A 20,145-nucleotide genomic window follows, 5' to 3' on the forward strand; every position below is an offset into this window, starting at 1 on the left:
AATGGGGTTGGTTTTTAAATCCCATCCAAATGTTTGTAATCTAGTTTGCATGTTGAGATTATAAACCAGTAATGTTTAAAACAAAAATACAATTATCAATGATTAAATATATTTAATACTTGTAATAAAATAATAAATCACCAAAAATATTGAATATAACAGATCACACTTAACACCAACTCTCAACTCTCCAAATAATAGATGTACAACCATAGACAACACACCTTGTCTAAAAAACTGGACTTAGAAATGACACAAACCATTATCGGGTTCTTTGTGAAGTCAAATTGTCATATTTGCTTATTTAAGGGGAGACAAATGTGATTAAACAAATAGTAAAGTTCAAAATGAAGGAAACATAAATTGTCTCCCTTTGATTACTTTAACATTGTTTTGCATAGATTTGTAGAATCCTCTGAAATCATTGCATTTAAAAATTCTATCAGTGAATATTTAATTTTATACAGGGCATTTTATTTAGATTTATAAAGTCATACATGGTGTTATTTTTGAAGTTATTATATTTTCAGTTGACTATTCTCCATGCAGCCAAGATGCTACAAGATTTTTATCCAAAGAAGATTTTCCCAAGAAAGGCATTGTTTTCTGAAGAAGACTTCTGGGAAGATGAACAACTTAAGTTCAGAGACTGGAGAGGTATAAGTAATTTTAATTTCAAGCTTTTTTCATCACTCAATGTATTCTGTCATTTTCCATCCCTTATAAACTTGATAGCCAAAACAATCAAGGGTCAGCTGGATCTGGAATTTTTATGCCCCACCTACATTCTTCTGTCCGTCCGTTCATCCCACTTCAGGTTAAAGTTTTCGGTCAAGTTTACACCATTTTTAGCTCACTTGCGTCAGTCGTCCGTAAACTTTTACAAAAATCGTCTCCTTTGAAACTACTGGGCAAAATTTAACCAAACTTGGCCACAATCATCCTTGGGGTATCTAGTTTAAAAAATGTGTCCGATGACCTGGCCATTAAACCAAGATGGCCACCATGGCTGGAAATAGAACACAGGGGTAAAATGTATATTTTGGCTTATATCTTTAAAACCAAAGCATTTAGATGTGTCAAAGTGTTGATCAGGTCAAGATCTATCTGCCCTGAAATTTTCAGACGAATCGGACAACCTGTTGTTGGGTAGCTGCTCCTGAATTGGTAATTTTATGGAAATTTTGCAGCTTTTGGTTATTATCTTGAATACTATTATAGATAGAGATAAACTGTAAACAGCAATAATGTTCAGCAAAATAAGACCTACAAATAAGTCAACATGACCAAAATTGTCAGTCAACCCCTTAAGTAGTTATTGCCCTTTATAGTCAATATTAACAATCTTTTCATTTTTTGTAACTTGTACAAAAATCTTCATCTCTGAAACTACTGGGCCAAATTTAAACTAACTTGGCCAAAATCACAATTGTGATATATAGTTTAAAAAATGTGTCCGATGACCTCGCCTACCAAACAAAATGGCCGACATGGCTAAAATTAGAACATAGTGGTAAAATGCAGTTTTTGCTTTATATCTTTGAAACTAAGACATTTAGGGCAAATCTGTCAAGATTTAAATGTCCATCAGAATAAGATATACCCCCTCACAAATTTTCAGATGAATCCTACAACCCGTTGTTTGGTTGCTGCCTTAAAATTGGTAATTTTAAGGAAATTTTGCAGTTTTTGGTTATTATCTTGAATACTATTATAGATAGAGATAAACTATAAACAGCAATAATGTTCAGCAAAGTAAGATTTACAAATACGTCAAACATGACCAAAATGGTTAAAGAACCCCTTAAGGAGTTATTGTCCTTTATAGTCAATATTGAACAACTTTTCATCATTTTTGTAACTTGTACAAAAATCTTCTTTTCTAAAACTATGAGCCAAATTTAACAAAACTTGGCCACAATCATTACTAGGGTATCTGTTTTAAAAAAGTGTCAATTGACCCCGCCTACCAACCAAAATGGCCGACATCAGTAAATACAGTAACAGGTGAGCGACACAGGCTCTTGAGAGCCTCTAGTTATATTTCATTTAAGAAATAATTCATTGAAACCATAGATTGTTGGAAATTTACACATGGCCTGGGGCGTGATATTCGAATTTTATCCTGAGCGATTCTAAAAGGACAAATACGGTCATTAAAAAACTGAAGCTAGGGTGGGTATGCTGTGTGTGTGCTGTTCTTTTTAATCCCTGTTGGATAAAGTTCAAATATTTTTAAAAATATGTAGCTTGCTTAGCTTATTTCGTGAATAGCTGCTAGAAAAGTTTTTTTTTTTAGTTCTTTAAATTCTCAAACCCAACATTTGCCATTTTTAGCCCACCTGACCTAAAATGCCAAGTGAGCTTTTCTCATCACTTGGCGTCCGGCGTCCGTCGTCGTCCGTCGTCGTCGTTAACTTTTACAAAAATCTTCTCCTCTGAAACTGCTGGGCCAAATTTAACCAAACTTGGCCATAATCATCATTGGGGTATGTAGTTAAAAAAATGTGTCCGGTGCCCCGCCCAACCAACCAAGATGGCCGCCATGGCTAAAAATAGAACATAGGGGTAAAATGCAGTTTTTGGCTTTTAACTCAAAAACCAAAGCATTTAGAGCAAATCTGACAGGGTAAAATTGTTCATCAGGTCAAAATCTATCTGCCCTGAAATTTTGAGATGAATCGGACAACCCGTTGTTAAGTTACTGTCCTGAATTGGTAATTTTAAGGAAATTTTGCCGTTTTTTGTTATTATCTTGAATATTATTATAGATAGAGATAAACTGTATACAGCAATAACGTTCAGCTAAATAAGATCTACAAATAAGTTTGCATGACCAAAATAGTCAATTGACCCCTTAAGGAGTTATTGCCCTTTATAGTTAATTTTTAACATTTTTTATAAATTTTTGTAAATTTTTAGAAAATATTTTCCACTGTAATTACTGGGCCAAGTTCATTATAGATAGAGATAATTGTAGCAACAAGAATGTTCAGTAAAGTAAGATCTACAAACACATCACTATCACCAAAACACAATTATGTCATGAATTTATCCGTGTCCATTGTTTAATTTGCACAAGACCAAGGTGAGCGACACAGGCTCTTTAGAGCCTCTAGTTAATTTACATATTTTCTCATAAGCTTCTGTCAAATCCAAAGTTGACATTTTGTAACTAAGGAAGCCGCCATGCAGACTTGCTGAAATGAGTAAATATGCGAATAATGCAATAGAATAGAAAATAAAACAAAACCTATTAACCTGAAAAATCAGTTTTAATACAATGTCATACGAATTCCGATGGTTCACGTAACAGAAAACTTTCAACTTTAGCGGTTTCATTTGTATGACGTCATGTTTTGAAATGACTTAAATGCGCCAAATAGATTAAAAGACTTTTGAGCTCTTGTGCATTACTTCTTTTTATTATGCATACGAATTAGAATAAAAGTTATTTTGTCTTTTTTTAATTGCATTTTTTAAAACAATAAAATCGGCAAAAGGTCTGCAAATAGGTTCCAATACATGTATATTTACCTGGGTAGTATATTGTAACAGCCATTATGTGTTTATCTCTGAGTCTGTGCTAAGTTTATTTTATCGAGAATTTTATCACAGTGTTGTTTACAAAGCTAAACACTGCTAAAGAAGCACGTCATATTAGAATTTTGTATTAAGTATATGATCAAGTTCATTTATGGAAAAATATAGCGAAATCCTATATTACAAAAAAAGTATGATTTATATCCGCGAGCCCCCTTAAGTTATTGGGATGGAACTCAGGATTATCAAACTATAATGGGAAGGCACTTTAATTACAGGAAAAGGATTATGAATCAAAAACAAGTGCAAAATGGCAATAAAGAAACCCAATCTCAATGAAATGATCAAAATTATTTCTGTAAATAAATTAAAAAATAACCAATTATGGGATTTTTGTTTGCCAAAACTTTGAAAAACTGCAAACAGCAAAATGATCAGCAACCAAAACAAGCATTTACACACATATCAACAGTATCTCTCACATTCAAACTTCATACCAAATATAATCACCAAGTAATATAAGGACATTTAATATTGAAATAACTGAATAGACAGTAACCTAACCACACAATAAAAACAAACATCAACACATTTGTCTTCTTTACCTCTCACATTCAAACTTCACACAAATATCAGCTCTAAGGAATATCAGGATATTTGATGTTGACTTTAATTAGACAGTAACCCAACATAAGAATGTTACTGGTTCCGGCATATCTCAACAACACAACAAAAACATACATCTTCACACTTGCCTACATTTAAACTTCACACCAAATACCATAACAAAAGAATATAAGGATATGTATTGTTGACATTAATTAGACAGTAACCCAACATAACAATAAAAACATACATTTTCACACTTGCCTATATTTCCTCTAACATTCAAACTTCACACCAAATACCATAACAAAAGAATATAAGGATATGTGTTGTTGACATTAATTAGACAGTAATCCAACAGTAAAAATAAAAACATACATGGTCACACTTGCCTATATTTCCTCTCACATTCAAACTTCACACCAAGTACCATAACAAATACATATCAGGATATGTGTGTTCATGTTAATTAGACAGTCACCCTACAACTAACCAATAACAAATATCTACACACAAGTCTACATTATTTCCCACATTCAAACTTCACTCGAAATATCACTGCTGAGGAATATAAGAATATTTGATATTGACATTTATTAGACTATAACGTTAACCCAACAACACAACAAAACATACATCTTCACACTTGCCTATATTTCCTGTCACATTTAAACTTTACACTGAATATACCCACTTAGTAATATAAGGATATTTAATGAGATTAGACAGTAACCCAACAACACAACGAAAGCAAACAATCGACACACATGTCTACATGATCTCTCACATTCGAACTTAACACCAAATGTCACATCTTAGGAATATAAGGATATGTGTTGTGAACATTCATTAGACAGTAACCCAACATCACAACAAAAGCAAACATCTACACATTTTGTCTACAATACCTGTTACATTCAAACTTCACACTATTCAATATTACCACTGTTTTTAGATTGATCACTTACGTAGAAAAGCAATAATTATATGATCACTCTGTGTATATGTTATTCACATTACAGATTAAATTTGGCCAAATATGTGCCTTTAAAATCACAAATAAAACCTGAAGACTCATTATGTTTAAAGCAGATACACTTTGGATACTCCAGTCCATCCTCCTTACTTATCAGTACTTTACTATCTTGACCATCTTTTGATATTACTATTATTCTATGAGAACAACTGTCCATTACAATAGTGTTACCATAAGTATCTATACAAAGTCCTTCTGGTCTTGTTAATTCGTGATTATAATGCCAGATCTGTTTACCTGATTCATCAACACAGTATACTGCTTTACCTTGATTGTCACTATAGATTACTCTTTTGTTACAGTAAACAAGATTATACAGGATTGATTTTCTCTCAACTTGTATTGACTTCAGTGTATTTCCTTCCAAGTCTATAATACGGATTTCATCTTTATACAAACCTACAGCCAGAGAATTATTTGAAAATGATAAACCAAAGCATGTTTTTACTAATTCAAAAACTTTAGTAACTGTTTCATTCTCCATATTGAATATCCTAATGGCTGTCTCACCAGGATAAGTTATGGCAATAATGTCCTCATTGATCTGTGTCACACTGCAGGCTCCACCAGGTATAGATAACTGTTTCTGAAGTTTGCCATCAGAACTAAGTAGGCTAACTTTACCATGCATTTCCACTACTATAACTCTTCCATCCATCAGACAAATCATGTCACTAATATACTTCTCTATGTTGATCTCTATATTTGTCTCAATATTCATTGTCATGTTGTTTATGTTGGATTGTTCTTGTGATTTTACTTGTGCTTTCCTCCTCAAACTTGTTTCTCTATTCAAGTTAATTTCTGTCTTATCAACTATTACTTCGCCTAAAGATTCCAATGAAACTAATTTGCTTAGTATGTTTTCCATCTCATCATTTCGATTCATTTTGATGTCAACTTCTTTGGTTCTCTCATCATCTTCTAGATCTTCAATATACCGTTGACATTGATGTACTTGTTGTTCAATCTTATGTACACCTAGAAAGGATTGCAGTTTTGAAGTATTTGTTGTTACTGTTTGTAAATGTTCTTTCATCTCCTTCAAGTTTTCCCTTTTCCCTTCAATTTCTGAGATGAAATCAGTTGCTTTTGATCTTTCTTGATTCCAGATGAAATCAGCTTCTTGGCATAATTTCTCCTCAAGGTGATCTAAATGTTTGTTTATTTCCTTTCTAATCTCATTAATTGAATTCTTTATGCCTATGCAATGATTTTCTCCTGTTTTAATGTTTTTTGATTTACTGGTCACTAGTTGGTCAAGAATAGATAAGAAATGATTTATGTCTTTCTCTACAGTCACTTTAGATTTTTCAATTTTGGTTTTCTCCACTACACTGGCTAAACTTGTTATTCCAGTACATTTTGAATGACTAGTGGAAATACATCCATCACAGGATGGCATTAAATGACTGGGACAGTACAAGTGGAGCGGTTGCTTATGTTTGTCACACTCCATTTTGATCCCTCGGTAGGAAGGTTAATAATCACTTTTGATATCGATATCACATGATCTTTCCGTTTTGTTCTAATATCTTAAAAACTGTAATAGAAGATAAGAAACTTCATCAGCAAGACAAGATCTGCAAATAAGGCAGCATAACTAAATTCCGTTTGATTTCTATAAATCTTCAAAAATTTTAGGCCATTTATAGATAAAATCTGAAACCCTCATAAATAACATGTATATGGCACCCTGCCTGGTTCTTACAAAGAGCTGTACTTTTAAAAATTCTTAAAAATTCATTTTTACTAATAAATATTTTTTTTTCTTTATTTGTGTTATTGTATGATGTATACGAACTCTGACTATGAATATAATAATTTTGAACCAATAATCAAAAAAGTTACTCATTGACTCTCTGTGTTAACGTTACTTACTATTTTTTTTTAATATAAAATACTCAATGGAGTAAGTATGAGTATAATGTAAAAATAGATACAAAAACACAGATCCGAACAGTTGAGGGGTAACTTAGTATTTTCTAATGTGAAGTGCCAAAAAGAAAGAAGTATCATGTTTTGATACTAATATCACAGCTATTTCTATGTCAAATATTTCGTTTTTTAGGCTAATTAAAAAAAAAACAAAGAAATTTTAAGGTCAATTCTAACCCTTTTTTAACAAGTTTTGTGCTCAAACACTTTTTAGTACAGTATGTGACTTTAATAATATAACCATAATGCAGGATTGAGGTTTACATTTTTATGAAGAAAGGCCAACCACAAAAATGCTTTGCCTTTAAAGAGTGATATGATATAAACACTATATTTGTCTTAAATATCTCTTGAGTCTCTTAAGAAATTCTCACACATCAATTAATTCAAAGAAGGGATAATTTGTTAGGTATAAGTTATCAATATTCCCAAAGAAATTATTTACTGCAGTATTAGGACATGGGGTAAAATTGCAAAATGGGGCAATTTATAATTTAACAGGGACAAAATGACTTGGATAAAGCAGTTATATGTCACTTGAAACATAAATATATAAACTGCTTTTTATGAATCAAATATTTTGTTGCATAGTCATACAGTATGATGCATTGTGGCATACATATATTTATATATTTGATGTAAACATATATATTAAAGTGAAGATATATCAATAAAAAAATACAATTAATTGATCAATTTAAACACTTAATGTTACCTTGATGATAATTTGACTTTCAATAATCAATAACTTTCTAATTTTTACCTCTTGTTTTGAGTCAATACCACTTCATCTGTTAACATTTGATTTTTACTTTCATTTTGTGTCTCTTTTTCGTCAATGTCGTCCTACCAGGAAGTTAATTGAGACATGTTTATACCTGATCTAGGTAACTAGCAAACATTTTAAAGGCTGATTTTATCTGCGTGAAAATGATATACTGATAATCTATGGACCTTTAAATTTTTATTTAAAGAACATTGTTCAAGTAAACTATTTTTTCCGATTTTAATTGAAAAAAAAATTATTAGAAAGACAAGATCTACAAACAAGAATGTGGACAATCATCAATAGCAAAACCTTTTTACTGAGTTCACCCCTATAATACATAGTGAGAAACTGCATGAATACAAGATCAACAAAAAGAGATTTTAGTCATGATTCAAACTTGTGCATAATTTTTTGAACTATTTAGAAGAGTAATTATTTCACTAAGTGCTATTTAAAATCAGATGCTCCACAGGGCGCAGCTTTATACGACCGCAGAGTTCGAACCCTGAACATTGGGGCAAGTATGGACACCACATTCAATTTTGGACCCTTTAGACCTCAATGTGAACCAATTTGATAACCGGGCCCAAACATCAAAAATCTAAATACATGGTTAGATTAAGCATATATCAAAGAACCCCATATATACAATTTTTGTTGAAATCAAACAAAGTTAAATTTTGGACCCCAATTTGGACCAACTTGAAAACTGGGCCTATAATCAAAAATCTAAATACATGCTTATATTCAGCATATCAAAATACCCCAAGGATTCAATTTTTGTTGATATCAAACAAAGTTTAATTGTGGACCACAATTTGGACCAACTTGAAAACTGGGCCCATAATTAAAAATCTAAGTACATGTTTAGATTCAGCATACCATAGAACCCCAAAGATTCAATTTTTGTTGAAATCAAACTTAGTTTAATTTTGGACCCTTTGGCCCTTAACGAGACCAATTTGAAAACTGGACCAAAAATTAAAAATCTTCATACACAGTTAGATTCGGCATATCAAAGAACCCCAATTATTTAATTTTTTATGAAATCAAACAAAGTTTAATTTTGGACCCTTTGGGCCCCTTATTCCTAAACTGTTGGGACCAAAACTCCCAAGATCAATCCCAACCTTCCTTTTATGGTCATAAACCTTGTGTTTAAATTTCTTAGATTTCTATTTACTTAAACTAAAGTTATGGTGCGAAAACCAAGAAAAATGCCTATTTGGGCCCCTTAACTGTTGGGACCTCAACTCCTAAAATCAATCCCAACCTTCCTTTTGTGGTCATAAACCTTGTGTTTAATTTTCATTGATTTCTATTTACTTATACTTAAGTTATTGTGCGAAAACCAAAAATAATGCTTATTTGGGCCCTTTTTTCGGCCCCCTAATTCATAAACTGTTGGGACCAAAACTCCCAAAATCAATCCCAACCTTCCTGTTGTGGTCATAAACCTTGTGTCAAAATTTCATAGAATTCTATTTACTTAAAACTAAAGTTATAGTGTGAAAACCAAGAAAATGCTTATTTGGGCCCTTTTTGGCCCCTTATTCCTAAACTGTTGAGTCCAAAACTCCCAAAATCAATCCCAGCCTTCCTTTTGTGGTCATAAACCTTGTGTTTAAATTTCATAGATTTCTATTCACTAATACTAAGTTATAGTGCGAAAACCAAATGTCTTCGGACGACGAAACCAATGTGATACCAATATACGACCAAAAAGTTTTCAATTTTTGCGGTTGTATAAAAATTGACATTTGATTTGAAAAGCATGTCAATAATTTGACTGTTGATAAAATTTGCTGATAACATTTCTCAAGTTTTGTTATTACGAATATACTCTAGAGTTATTTTTAATTTTTTTTTAAAAATCTACAGAAACAGATGTCTTAATGGCCATATTTATCATTTGTTTGTCATATTAAATAAATGTTATACTTCCAAAAATAATTACTTACATTAATCATGTGATTAATGGGAGGTAACTCTAATTAATTTATCAGAATATTTTAGACAACTCTTGTGATTATTTACAAATATATTACTTTGTTTCACATAAAGGATAGATAGGGGTAACATAACCTTTTTCTGTCACAATGTTCTCAGATTACATTTCTTTTATTTTACGTAATCAATTCTACTATGTGATGAGCAATTTGAAAATGCACACTAGAAATTATGAGACAATCAATATACATGAAAAACCATTAAGATCTGTAGTTTGTTTTACATGAAACATATCTGCTGTCCAGACGTTTAAAAGCCATATTCCCCTTTTGAGAAAGGTTAATCACATTTGATACAAGAAAACACATTTGAGGTGTTTCCATGTGGAATAAGATGAATAATATGCATAGTTGATTTCCTATTGAAAAATCTAGCAGTATATTTTTTTTTTATTACTGTGAACAAACATGAAGGTCTTATCTTTACCTTTGCATATTAACTTCCACACTATTGTTTGTTTTAAAATTTGTAACAAAATGTAATTTTGGAAATAATGCAACACTTAAGTATATAATTTGATGCTGAAATGTAATAGTACATGTCATTTAAAGTTCTTTAGGGGAACACCTAGCTATTGATAGGATGCTCCATAGTTTCAATATTTAGTTTTTAACCAGATTTTTGTGACAAAAATGTCGGTTATTGATTTGGGGATGTACGGCAGGCGGTTGGGCGGGCGGGCGGGCGGGCAGGCGGCGTTAATATGTTGTTACTGACAACTAAATGAAGGTCAAGATCAATAATGGCGATTTTGACTTTTACCGTTCAGGAGTTATCATGTTCTTGAAAGATTGAAAAAATGGAGTTTCCAGTCGTGTCTGTGCATTTACGCATGAACTGTTCTACCTAAGCTTCCCAAATTTTAATATGTTGTTACTGATGACAAAATGGAGGTCAAGTTCAATAATGACGATTTTGACTTTTACCGTTCAGGAGTTATGGTTCTTGAAAGATTAAAAAATGGTGTTTCCAGTCGTGTCTGTGCATTTTCGCATGAACTGTTTTACCAAAGCTTCCCAAATTTTTAGCTCACATGGCCTGAAGGGCCAAGTGAGCTTATGCCATCAATTGGCGTCCGTCGTCTGTCGTCGTCCGTGGTCGTCTGTTGTCGTAAACTATTTCAAGAATCTTCTCCTCTGAAACTACTAGGCCAAATAATTCCAAACTTTAACTGAATATTCCTTAGGGTATCTAGTTTATAAATTGTATCCGAAGCAAACATGGTCACCATTGCTAACTAGAGGCTCTAAAGAGCCTGTGTCGCTCACCTTGGTCTATGTGAATATTAAACAAAGGAAGCAGATGGATTCATGACAAAATTGTGTTTTGGTGATGGTGATGTGTTTGTACATCTTACTTTACTGAACATTCTTGCTACTTACAATTATCTCTATCTATAATGAACTTGGCCCAGTAGTTTCAGTGGAAAATGTTAGTTAAAATTTACAAATTTTAGGAAAATTGTTAAAAATTGACTATAAAGGACAATAACTCCTTAGGGGTCAATTGACCATTTCCGTCATGTTGACTTATTTGTAAATCTTACTTTGCTTAACATTATTGATGTTTACAGTTTATCTTTATCTATAATAATATTCAAGATAATAACCAAAAACAGCAAAATTTCCTTAAAATTACCAATTCAGGGGCAGCAACCCAACAACAGGTTGTCAGATTCATCTGAAAATTTCAGGGCAGATAGATGTTGACCTGATAAACAATTTTACCCCATGTCAGATTTGCTCTAAAGGCTGCGGTTTCAGAGTTTTAAGCCAAAATCTACATTTCACCCCTATGTTCTATTTTTAGCAATGGCGGCCATCTTGGTTGGTTAGCCAGGTCACGGGACACAATTTTTAAACAAGATACCCCAATGATGATTGAGGCTAAGTTTGGTTTAATTTGGCCCAGTAGTTTCAGAGGAGAAGATTTTTGTAAAAGATAACTAAGATTTACGAAAAATGGTTAAAAATTGACTATAAAGGGCAATAACTCCTAAAGAAATCAACAGACCATTTTGGTCATGTTGACTTGTTTGTAGATCTTACTTTGATGAACATTTTTGCTGTTTACAGTTTATCTCTATCTATAATAATATTCAAGATAATAACCAAAAACAGCAAAATGTCCTTAAAATTACCAATTCAGGGGCAGCAACCTATCAACGGGTTGTCCAATTCATCTCAAAATTTCAGGGCAGATAGATCTTGACCTGATAAACAATTTTACCCGATGTCAGATTTGCTCTGAATGCTTTGGTTTTTGAGTGATAAGCCAAAAACTGCATTTTACCCCTATGTTCTATTTTTAGCCATGGCGGCCATCTTGGTTGGTTGACCAGGTCACCGGACACAATTTTTTAACTAGATACCCCAATGATGATTGTGGTCAAGTTTGGTTTAATTTGGCCAAGTAGTTTCAGAGGAGAAGATTTTTGTAAAAGATGACTAAGATTTACGTAAAATGGTTAAAAATTGACTATAAAGGGCAATAACTCCTAAAGGGGTCAACAGACCATTTTGGTCATGTTGACTTATTTGTAGATCTTACTTTACTGAACATTTTTGCTGTGTACAGTTTATCTCTATCTATGATAATATTCAAGATAATAACCAAAAACAGCAAAATTTCCTTAAAATTACCAATTCAGGGGCAGCAACCTATCAACGGGTTGTCCGATTCATCTCAAAATTTCAGGGCAGATAGATCTTGACCTGGTTAACAATTTTACCCCATGTCAGATTTGCTCTAAATGCTTTGGTTTTTGAGTTATAAGCCAAAAACTGCATTTTACCCCTATGTTCTATTTTTAGCCATGGCGGCCATCTTGGTTGGTTGGCCGGGTCACCGGACACAATATTTAAACTAGATACCCTAATAATGATTGTGGCCAAGTTTGGTAAAAATTGGCCCAGTAGTTTCAGAGGAGAAGATTTTTGTAAAAGTTAACGACGGACGACGACGACGACGGACGCCGGACGCCAAGTGATGAGAAAAGCTCACTTGGCCCTTTGGGCCAGGTGAGCTAAAAATAGAACATAGGGGTCAAATGCAGTTTTTGGCTTATGACTCAAAAACCGAAGCATTTAGAGCAAATCTGAGTTGCTGCCCCTGAATTGGAAATTTTAAGGAAATTTTGCTGTTTTTGGTTATTATCATGAATATTATTATAGGTAGAGATAAACTGTAAACAGCAAAAATGTTCAGCAAAGTAAGACCTTAAAATAAGTCAACATGACTGGAATGGTCAGTTGACCCCTTTAGGAGTTATTGCCCTTTATAGTCAATTTTTAACCATTTTTCATAAATCTTAGTTATCTTTTACTAAAATCTTCTTCTCTGAAACTACTGGGCCAAATTGAACTAAAGTTGGCCACAACCATCAATGGGGTATCTAGTTTAAAAATTGTGTCCGGTGACCCGACCAACCAACCAAAATGGCCGCCGTTACTTAAAATAGAACATAGGGGTCAAATGCAGTTTTTGGTTTGTATCTCAAAAACTAAAGCATTTAAAGCAAATCTGACATGGGGTAAAAATGTTCATTAGGTCAAGATCTATCTGCCCTGAAATTTTCAGATGAATCGGACAATTCGTTGTTGGGTTGCTGCCCCTGAATTGGAAATTTTAAGGAAATTTTGCTGTTTTTGGTTATTATCATGAATATTATTATAGGTAGAGATAAACTGTAAACAGCAAAAATGTTCAGCAAAGTAAGACCTAAAAATAAGTCAACATGACTGAAATGGTCAGTTGACCCTTTTAGGAGTTATTGCCCTTTATAGTCAATTTTAACCATTTTTCATAAATCTTAGTTATCTTTTACAAAAATCTTCTCCTCTGAAACTACTTGATCTATCAGCCCTGAAATTTTAAGATGAATCAAACAACCCATTGTTGGGTTGCTGCCACTTAATTGGTAATTTTAAGGAAATTTTGCAGTTTTTGGTCATTATCTTGAATATTATTATAGATAAAGATAAACTGTAAACAACAAAAATGATCAGCAAAGTAAGATCTACAAATCAGTTAATATGACCAAAATTGTCAATTGACCCCTTAAGGGGTTATTGTCCTTTAATGAAAATTTTCACAATTTGTTCATCATATTTGCTAACTTTAAAAAATCTTCTCCTCTAAAACCACTCAACCAAATTCAACCAAACTTCATTTGAATGATCAGTAGGGTGTATAAAATAAAGTTTGTGTTTTATTTTCTATTTCGTCAAAAAACATGGCCGAAGGCATTGTTTACCAGGTAAGCGATTCAGGCTCTCGAGAGCCTCTTGTAATATGTTGTTACTGATGACAAAATAGAGGTCAAGTTTAATAATGACGATTTTGACTTTTACCGTTCAGGAGTTATGGTACTTGAAAGATTGTGAAATGGCCTTTCCATTCATGTTGTTGCATTTACTCATGAACCATTCAATCTAAGCTTTTCAAATTTTAAGATGTTGATACTGATGACAAAATGGAGGTCAAATTTGATATTGATGATTTTCACTTTCACCATTAATCAGTAATGGTTCTTGTGATATTGCCAGGACACAAATAAATATTAATAAATCCGGTTTGCTGTCGTTGTGACAGCCTCTTGTTAACAAATTTCATTTAGAAAATAAATATGTTTCTTTTGTGTTTTTCTTGTTTTGTTTATTGAAAATTAAATATTTTTCAGGACTAGCTTGTAAAAAGTTAAAAGACTTATTTTCTGATGGATTTCTGATACCATTGGAGGGAACTGATACACACTTCCAGTTGGAAGTAAGTTTTAATATTGATGACATGGAGGAGAGAATTTTCATGGTGCCTGCAATATGATGAATATTTAGGATTGCCCTTAATCTAATGTTTCCTATCATAAAACTTTACTCAGTACTTGGACAACAAAATGTGTACTCTAAACAACAAATCCAGTATCTTGGTTGTATGTCTTCTTAGTCCGAGTACTCAAAAAGTCTTGACCCAAAGGACGTCCCTTTTTTTGAGTCATTGTAGTAGCTTTAGTATTAAACTTGCAAATTAACAGATCTTACTTTCTACTATTAAAACTGTTTATTAAAAGAAAAGTGATTATTCTAAACAATCTCTATTTCATCCTTAATTGCATAGCATAATATGTTATCTTTTAAATATAGGTTGAATTATTATTTATCAGGGATGCAGACTAGCATGAGCCTAGTTGCCAAAACCCTTATAAGTCTAGGATAATGAATAGTATCATTTGTATAAAGCCAGAGGCAACTGCAAAAAAAAAACAAATTCTTGTTTTATGTACAAATCTGTATCTTTTTCAGGTACAGCATTTACACCTAGGAAGATATGTGGAAATGGTGAAGACTGGGGATTTCCACGATGACTTAGACATTGTTACTGAAGTCCATTCAACTTCAGGTTAAACTTTTCACCATAATCCTTATATTCAATTTATAACAAGTAACAAGACAGTAATGCAGAAATGTTTGAATATTTATGGGACAGTTTCCTCAACACTAAAACTTCTGTTTGTGAATAATAATGAACTTTAAGATTATTCATAAATCTAAAGATTTAAATATTGAGCATGATATAAAAAATAAAAAAAACGTTTAAACTGTAGTAGATATTAAGTTGAAAACTTCCCAGTCATCATATTTGCAGCAGATATATGTAATCAGTTATTTTCAGGATTAAATAATCTAAGATACCTTGGGAGTCAACAAGGAAGATCAAGATCTAGTCATTTGGGATAGAATAATTCACTAAACTCCTTCATCCCAAAATATATAAATTACTTCTATTTGATCATTTGAAAGATATACTTTTTAGTTTAAACAAATTTATTTATAGTGGTTTGGGAAACAAGTTATTGAAACTTATATTAATCCCTCTCCACTTTGCGGGTGCAAGGGCTGCCTTGTAGCGGCATTAGCCTGCTCTCTTTCAAAATCGACAAGGGTGTCTTTTACGTGCAAGAGATATGGCTCTCTCTTAATACGGGTCAGCCATTCATCATCCCCTTCTGACGGACTATCATCGTTTCCTGAAGACCATTCTCGCAAATGATGTCAAGGGAGAGTAAAAATACAGTCCATGAAATTTTCATCCTGGAACTGGAAGGAATATACTTTTTGCTTCTATCTTGTCAAAAGTCTTACACACAACATAAATTTATTTTTCTGATTTAAGGTGATGTAGCTGTCAAAAGACCGTCTGCTGATTTAGATATCTTCAACCCAAGTCGTGTGATCCATGCTACAGCAGCATTTGCTACCAGAAGGTAAAATATCATCTTTATTGAAATAAATGATTGGTTGGATGTGAGCGAAGGATCTGTGTTTGACTTATAATGTTTAAACTTTTACAAATTGTGATTTGGATGAAGAGTTGTCTCATTGTCACTCACACCATATGTTATTTAAACTAATAACAGAAAATCTGATTTATGATAAAAATCATTTTTAATGATAGAATTTCATCAGGTTATCTTGTTTCAGAAAGTAAATGAGTGAATTTTATACACCTACAGTAATCGCAAATTGAAAATATGCACTGCTTGACCTGAGAATGCCTATTGAACTTTTGATGTCATACAACAATAATTTTTGTTGAGCCTGCAACTTTTGTTGTAGAAAGCTCGACATAGGGATAGTGATCCGGCGGCGGCTACGGCGGTGGCGATGTTAGCTCACTTCTTAAAAGCTTTATATTTTAGAAGGTGGAAGACCTGGATGCTTCATACTTTGTATATAGATGCCTCATGTTACGAAGTTTCTGTCAGTCACATGTCCAATGTCCTTGACCTCATTTTCATGGTTCAGTGACCACTTGAAAAAAGTTCAGATTTTTTGTAATGTTTAATTCTCTCTTATTATAAGTAATAGGATAACTATATTTGGTATGTGCGTACTTTGCAAGGTCCTCATGCCCGTCAGACAGTTTTCACTTGACTTCAACCTCATTTCATGGCTCAGTGAACAAGGTTAAGTTTTGGTGGTCAAGTCCATATCTCAGATACTATAAGCAATAGGGCTAGTAATGTATATTCGGTGTATGGAAGGACTGTAAGGTGTACATGTCCAACTGGCAGGTGTCATCTGACCTTGACCTCATTTTCATGGTTCAGTGGTTATAGTTAAGTTTTTGTGTTTTGGTCTGTTTTTCTCATATTTTATGCAATAGGTCTACTATATATGTTGTATGGAATTATTTTAAGGTGAATATGTCTAAAGGACAGATGTCATCTGACCTTGACCTCATTTTCATGGTTCAGTGGTCAAAGTTAAGTTTTTCAGTTTTGGTCTTTTCATCTGATACTATACGCCATAGGTCAACTATATTTAGTGTATGGAAATATTTTATGATTTTATATATTAGTCACGCAGGTTTTATTTGACCTTGACCTCATTTTCACGGTTCATTGCTCAGTGTTAAGTTTTTGTGTTTTGTTCTATTTTTCTTAAACTATAAGTATTAGGTCAACTATATTTGTTTTATGGAAGCATTGTTAGCTGTACATGTCAGCCTGGCATGATTCATCTGACCTTGACCTCATTTTCATGGTTCATTGGTCTTTGTTTAGTTATCTTGGTTAATGTAATGTGACAGTTGTAATAAAGCTTTATACTTAGGACTATCAACATAATATCAATGATTTGTAAAGAAGGCGAGACATTTCAGTGTGTGCACTCTTGTTCCATTGTGGTGTCAGATATTTTCTATTGTGATGTAAAAATTTAAGGGAATCTTTTTGATTCCAGTAATTGTGGACAAATATCAAAGCAGTGTGTTGAATATGATTTGTGTAGAAATGATGTAAAGCAACTAATTTTCTCAACATTTGCAGGAAGAAAAAATAAAACATGATAATAAATTGTCTATGTACTATGTACTATTACAAGAAAAAAAGAAAATCCTGAAGTCATGAAGTTGGCTATAAAAGGGCTGAACCTAAAATAAAGTGTCCATCAAAAATAAGTTGGCCTACAGTAGACAATGATCATTCAATTGAATTATAAGATTCAATGTAAAATAGGTTCTACAACATATTTTTTTTATCATGTTTTAATAGTTGACACCTATGTTATAAACAATATACATTTCTAATAATCAGAATTTCACTTTAGGCATCCATATTTTATAGTAAGCTAAAAGTTACAAATAAGTTTTCCAATAACAATGGGATGACAAACGTTATGATATTAGTTAAGTAAGAGGTAGATGTCCAATTACAAATGGATTTAGAGTGACCATGAACTGGTTTCTACTTTCCAACAGGCATGTTTCAAATTTTGGATAACAGTAGGTCTGTGGTTAAGTGAGTGAGTATGGTAAGTTACAGTTAATGAAGGTATTTCATGTTCGTGTTCCCTACATTACATCACAGCTAATAAATAATCAGATTGAACCATTTACTTTGACTTCTGCAAAATAGGATTTGAGGTCATGTAAATTTAACCTTCCAACTCTTTACAGCGGTATACTACTGTTGCCTTTATTTACAAGTTTAAGTTTAAGATTTTTCTTTTTAAAGTTTAAAAACAGAATGCATTGCCGAATATTATACTTTAAAGAATGTTAAAAATGTTATGTCTGAATTATCAATAAAAATCTTAAATTATTATTTTATAACTGTTTTGTTTGTTTGTTTTTCTATAGGCCAAGGTCATGGCCATGGAAACAAGATAGGAAAGCAGCTACATTTGACAAGCTACAGATTCCACTTCCTATTCAACATCCTGCCAGCATAGCTATTTCAATATACAACAGGTATGTGACTATTTAACAAGCTACTTATTCTACTTCCTATTCAACATCATGCCATCATAGCTATTTCAATATACCACAGAAATGTTGTTGTTTGTTGACCTAAAACAACACAAAATATAACTCAAACTAAATATTTGTATTGATAAAGATAATGTAGTCTAAGAGTTAACCAGTTCTACCTCTTACACAGTGAGAAGTTAAAAGTAGTTTAATAATGTGCATAAGTAATAGTTTGTTCACTGCCTATTTACAAATATAACTAATGTTAGGAATATGATAGAAAATCTTGCCTTTCTTTTATTCCAGAGAACATGACCAGAATCCAATAAACTATGATGACTATTACTGTCAGAGGATTATCAGAGCTACAAAAGAGGTACCGTATATGGGTGATCCCATATCTAATGATTTTTATGAAGTAGAACTCACAGACAACACAATTGAAAATGAAACACCTGAAAAAAATATAGACAACTTAAGTAGTCCTTATTTACATATAGCACAACAAGAGCGGTCATTTTCAGATGAAAACATGGCTGCAAGTCCCATTTCAATAAATGAAGTAGACATTGTTGTTCACAGTTCACCAATGTCAGCGGCACTAAATGAAACATTGACGGAAGGAGATGTTGTGGTGAACGCTCAATACAAGAGTGATGTTGCAGTGAAAACTTCCAATGAAGGTGACATTGTTGTGAATACTCCAGAGAAAAGTGATGTTGTGGAAAGAGTTTGCTTCGAAGACAAAGAACGGGACACGAGTTGTGCAATAGATATACCAGACATACCAGATGCTGATGCATAATTCAATTGGTAGAAAATGATCAGAGGAATTCATCTTCTTGGTTATTAATCATGGGGAGATAACTTGCAATAGATTAACTCCTTTTCGATCTGAAATGGAAATAAAATCTTCTTAATATGTCCTCATTCGTGGTGGCCCAAACCAACATTTCATACATAACCTATTATGTCAATTTTTTCTGTCTTTACGAAAAAGACTCATACCATTTCAGTATTTTCACCTCAGTCTGTCTGTCTGTGTGTATGTGTTTATTGTCTATCTTAGTGCTTTGAAGTCTTAAGCTTTCATGGTGCCACAGCTTCTGAAAACAGATCATGTAAAATTATTTGAATAGTGAAAATGCATTGAAGTTTTTTGGTTCATGTAGAAGTTAGTGTTGTAGTGATGTTATACCCTGTATGAACATTGATATTTGTACTTTGAATGTACATAACAATGAACTTTGACTGAACAAACAATGCAATGAATCTCACATGGATCATAGTGGTGTCTGTGCAAATCATGATTTTTATATTTGTGTAACTTATTTAAAAAAAAGGTGTCACTAGTAATTTATTCAAAGTCTAGTCCTGCCAATTACTATTTTTTAAGTGCTTAATTTTAATTTAGATTTTTTATTGAGATATTCATTTTAATTATTTTGAATATCAGTGGTGGATCCAGAACTTTTCCGTAGGGGGGGGGGGG

General features: G+C 32.7%; 3 protein-coding genes across 4 annotated transcripts in view; 1 reads left to right on the plus strand and 2 right to left on the minus strand.

The window, feature by feature from the left end:
* The first annotated feature begins 514 nt into the window (after window positions 1–514).
* On the plus strand, window positions 515–20,133 carry LOC139488654 (uncharacterized). The gene is made up of 6 exons (XM_071274456.1): window positions 515–657; window positions 14,584–14,669; window positions 15,203–15,299; window positions 16,074–16,164; window positions 18,543–18,653; window positions 18,960–20,133. The coding sequence occupies exons 1-6, from the start codon at window positions 555–557 to the stop codon at window positions 19,456–19,458; spliced, it is 987 nt and encodes a 328-aa protein (XP_071130557.1). The 5' UTR covers window positions 515–554; the 3' UTR covers window positions 19,459–20,133.
* Window positions 3,257–8,025, minus strand: LOC139488652 (uncharacterized). Of its 2 annotated transcripts, none has more exons than XM_071274447.1 (2): window positions 7,887–8,025; window positions 3,257–6,728 (listed from the first exon to the last, which is right to left on the minus strand). In XM_071274447.1, the coding sequence occupies exon 2, from the start codon at window positions 6,642–6,644 to the stop codon at window positions 5,166–5,168; it is 1,479 nt and encodes a 492-aa protein (XP_071130548.1). In that variant the 5' UTR covers window positions 6,645–6,728; window positions 7,887–8,025; the 3' UTR covers window positions 3,257–5,165. The 2 variants fall into 2 exon arrangements, with proteins under 2 accessions (XP_071130548.1, XP_071130549.1); XM_071274448.1 differs by having other exon boundaries at window positions 4,362–6,728; window positions 7,839–8,009.
* Window positions 3,643–20,145, minus strand: part of LOC139488649 (uncharacterized) — a 103,490-nt gene continuing 86,987 nt past the window's right edge. The window contains exon 3 of the transcript XR_011656057.1: window positions 3,643–4,148. The gene's annotated coding sequence lies outside the window, so the exon portion shown is untranslated. The remainder of the gene's footprint in view (window positions 4,149–20,145) is intronic.

Source organism: Mytilus edulis, chromosome 9, assembly GCF_963676685.1.
Source record: "Mytilus edulis chromosome 9, xbMytEdul2.2, whole genome shotgun sequence".
Classification (NCBI taxonomy): domain Eukaryota; kingdom Metazoa; phylum Mollusca; class Bivalvia; order Mytilida; family Mytilidae; genus Mytilus; species Mytilus edulis.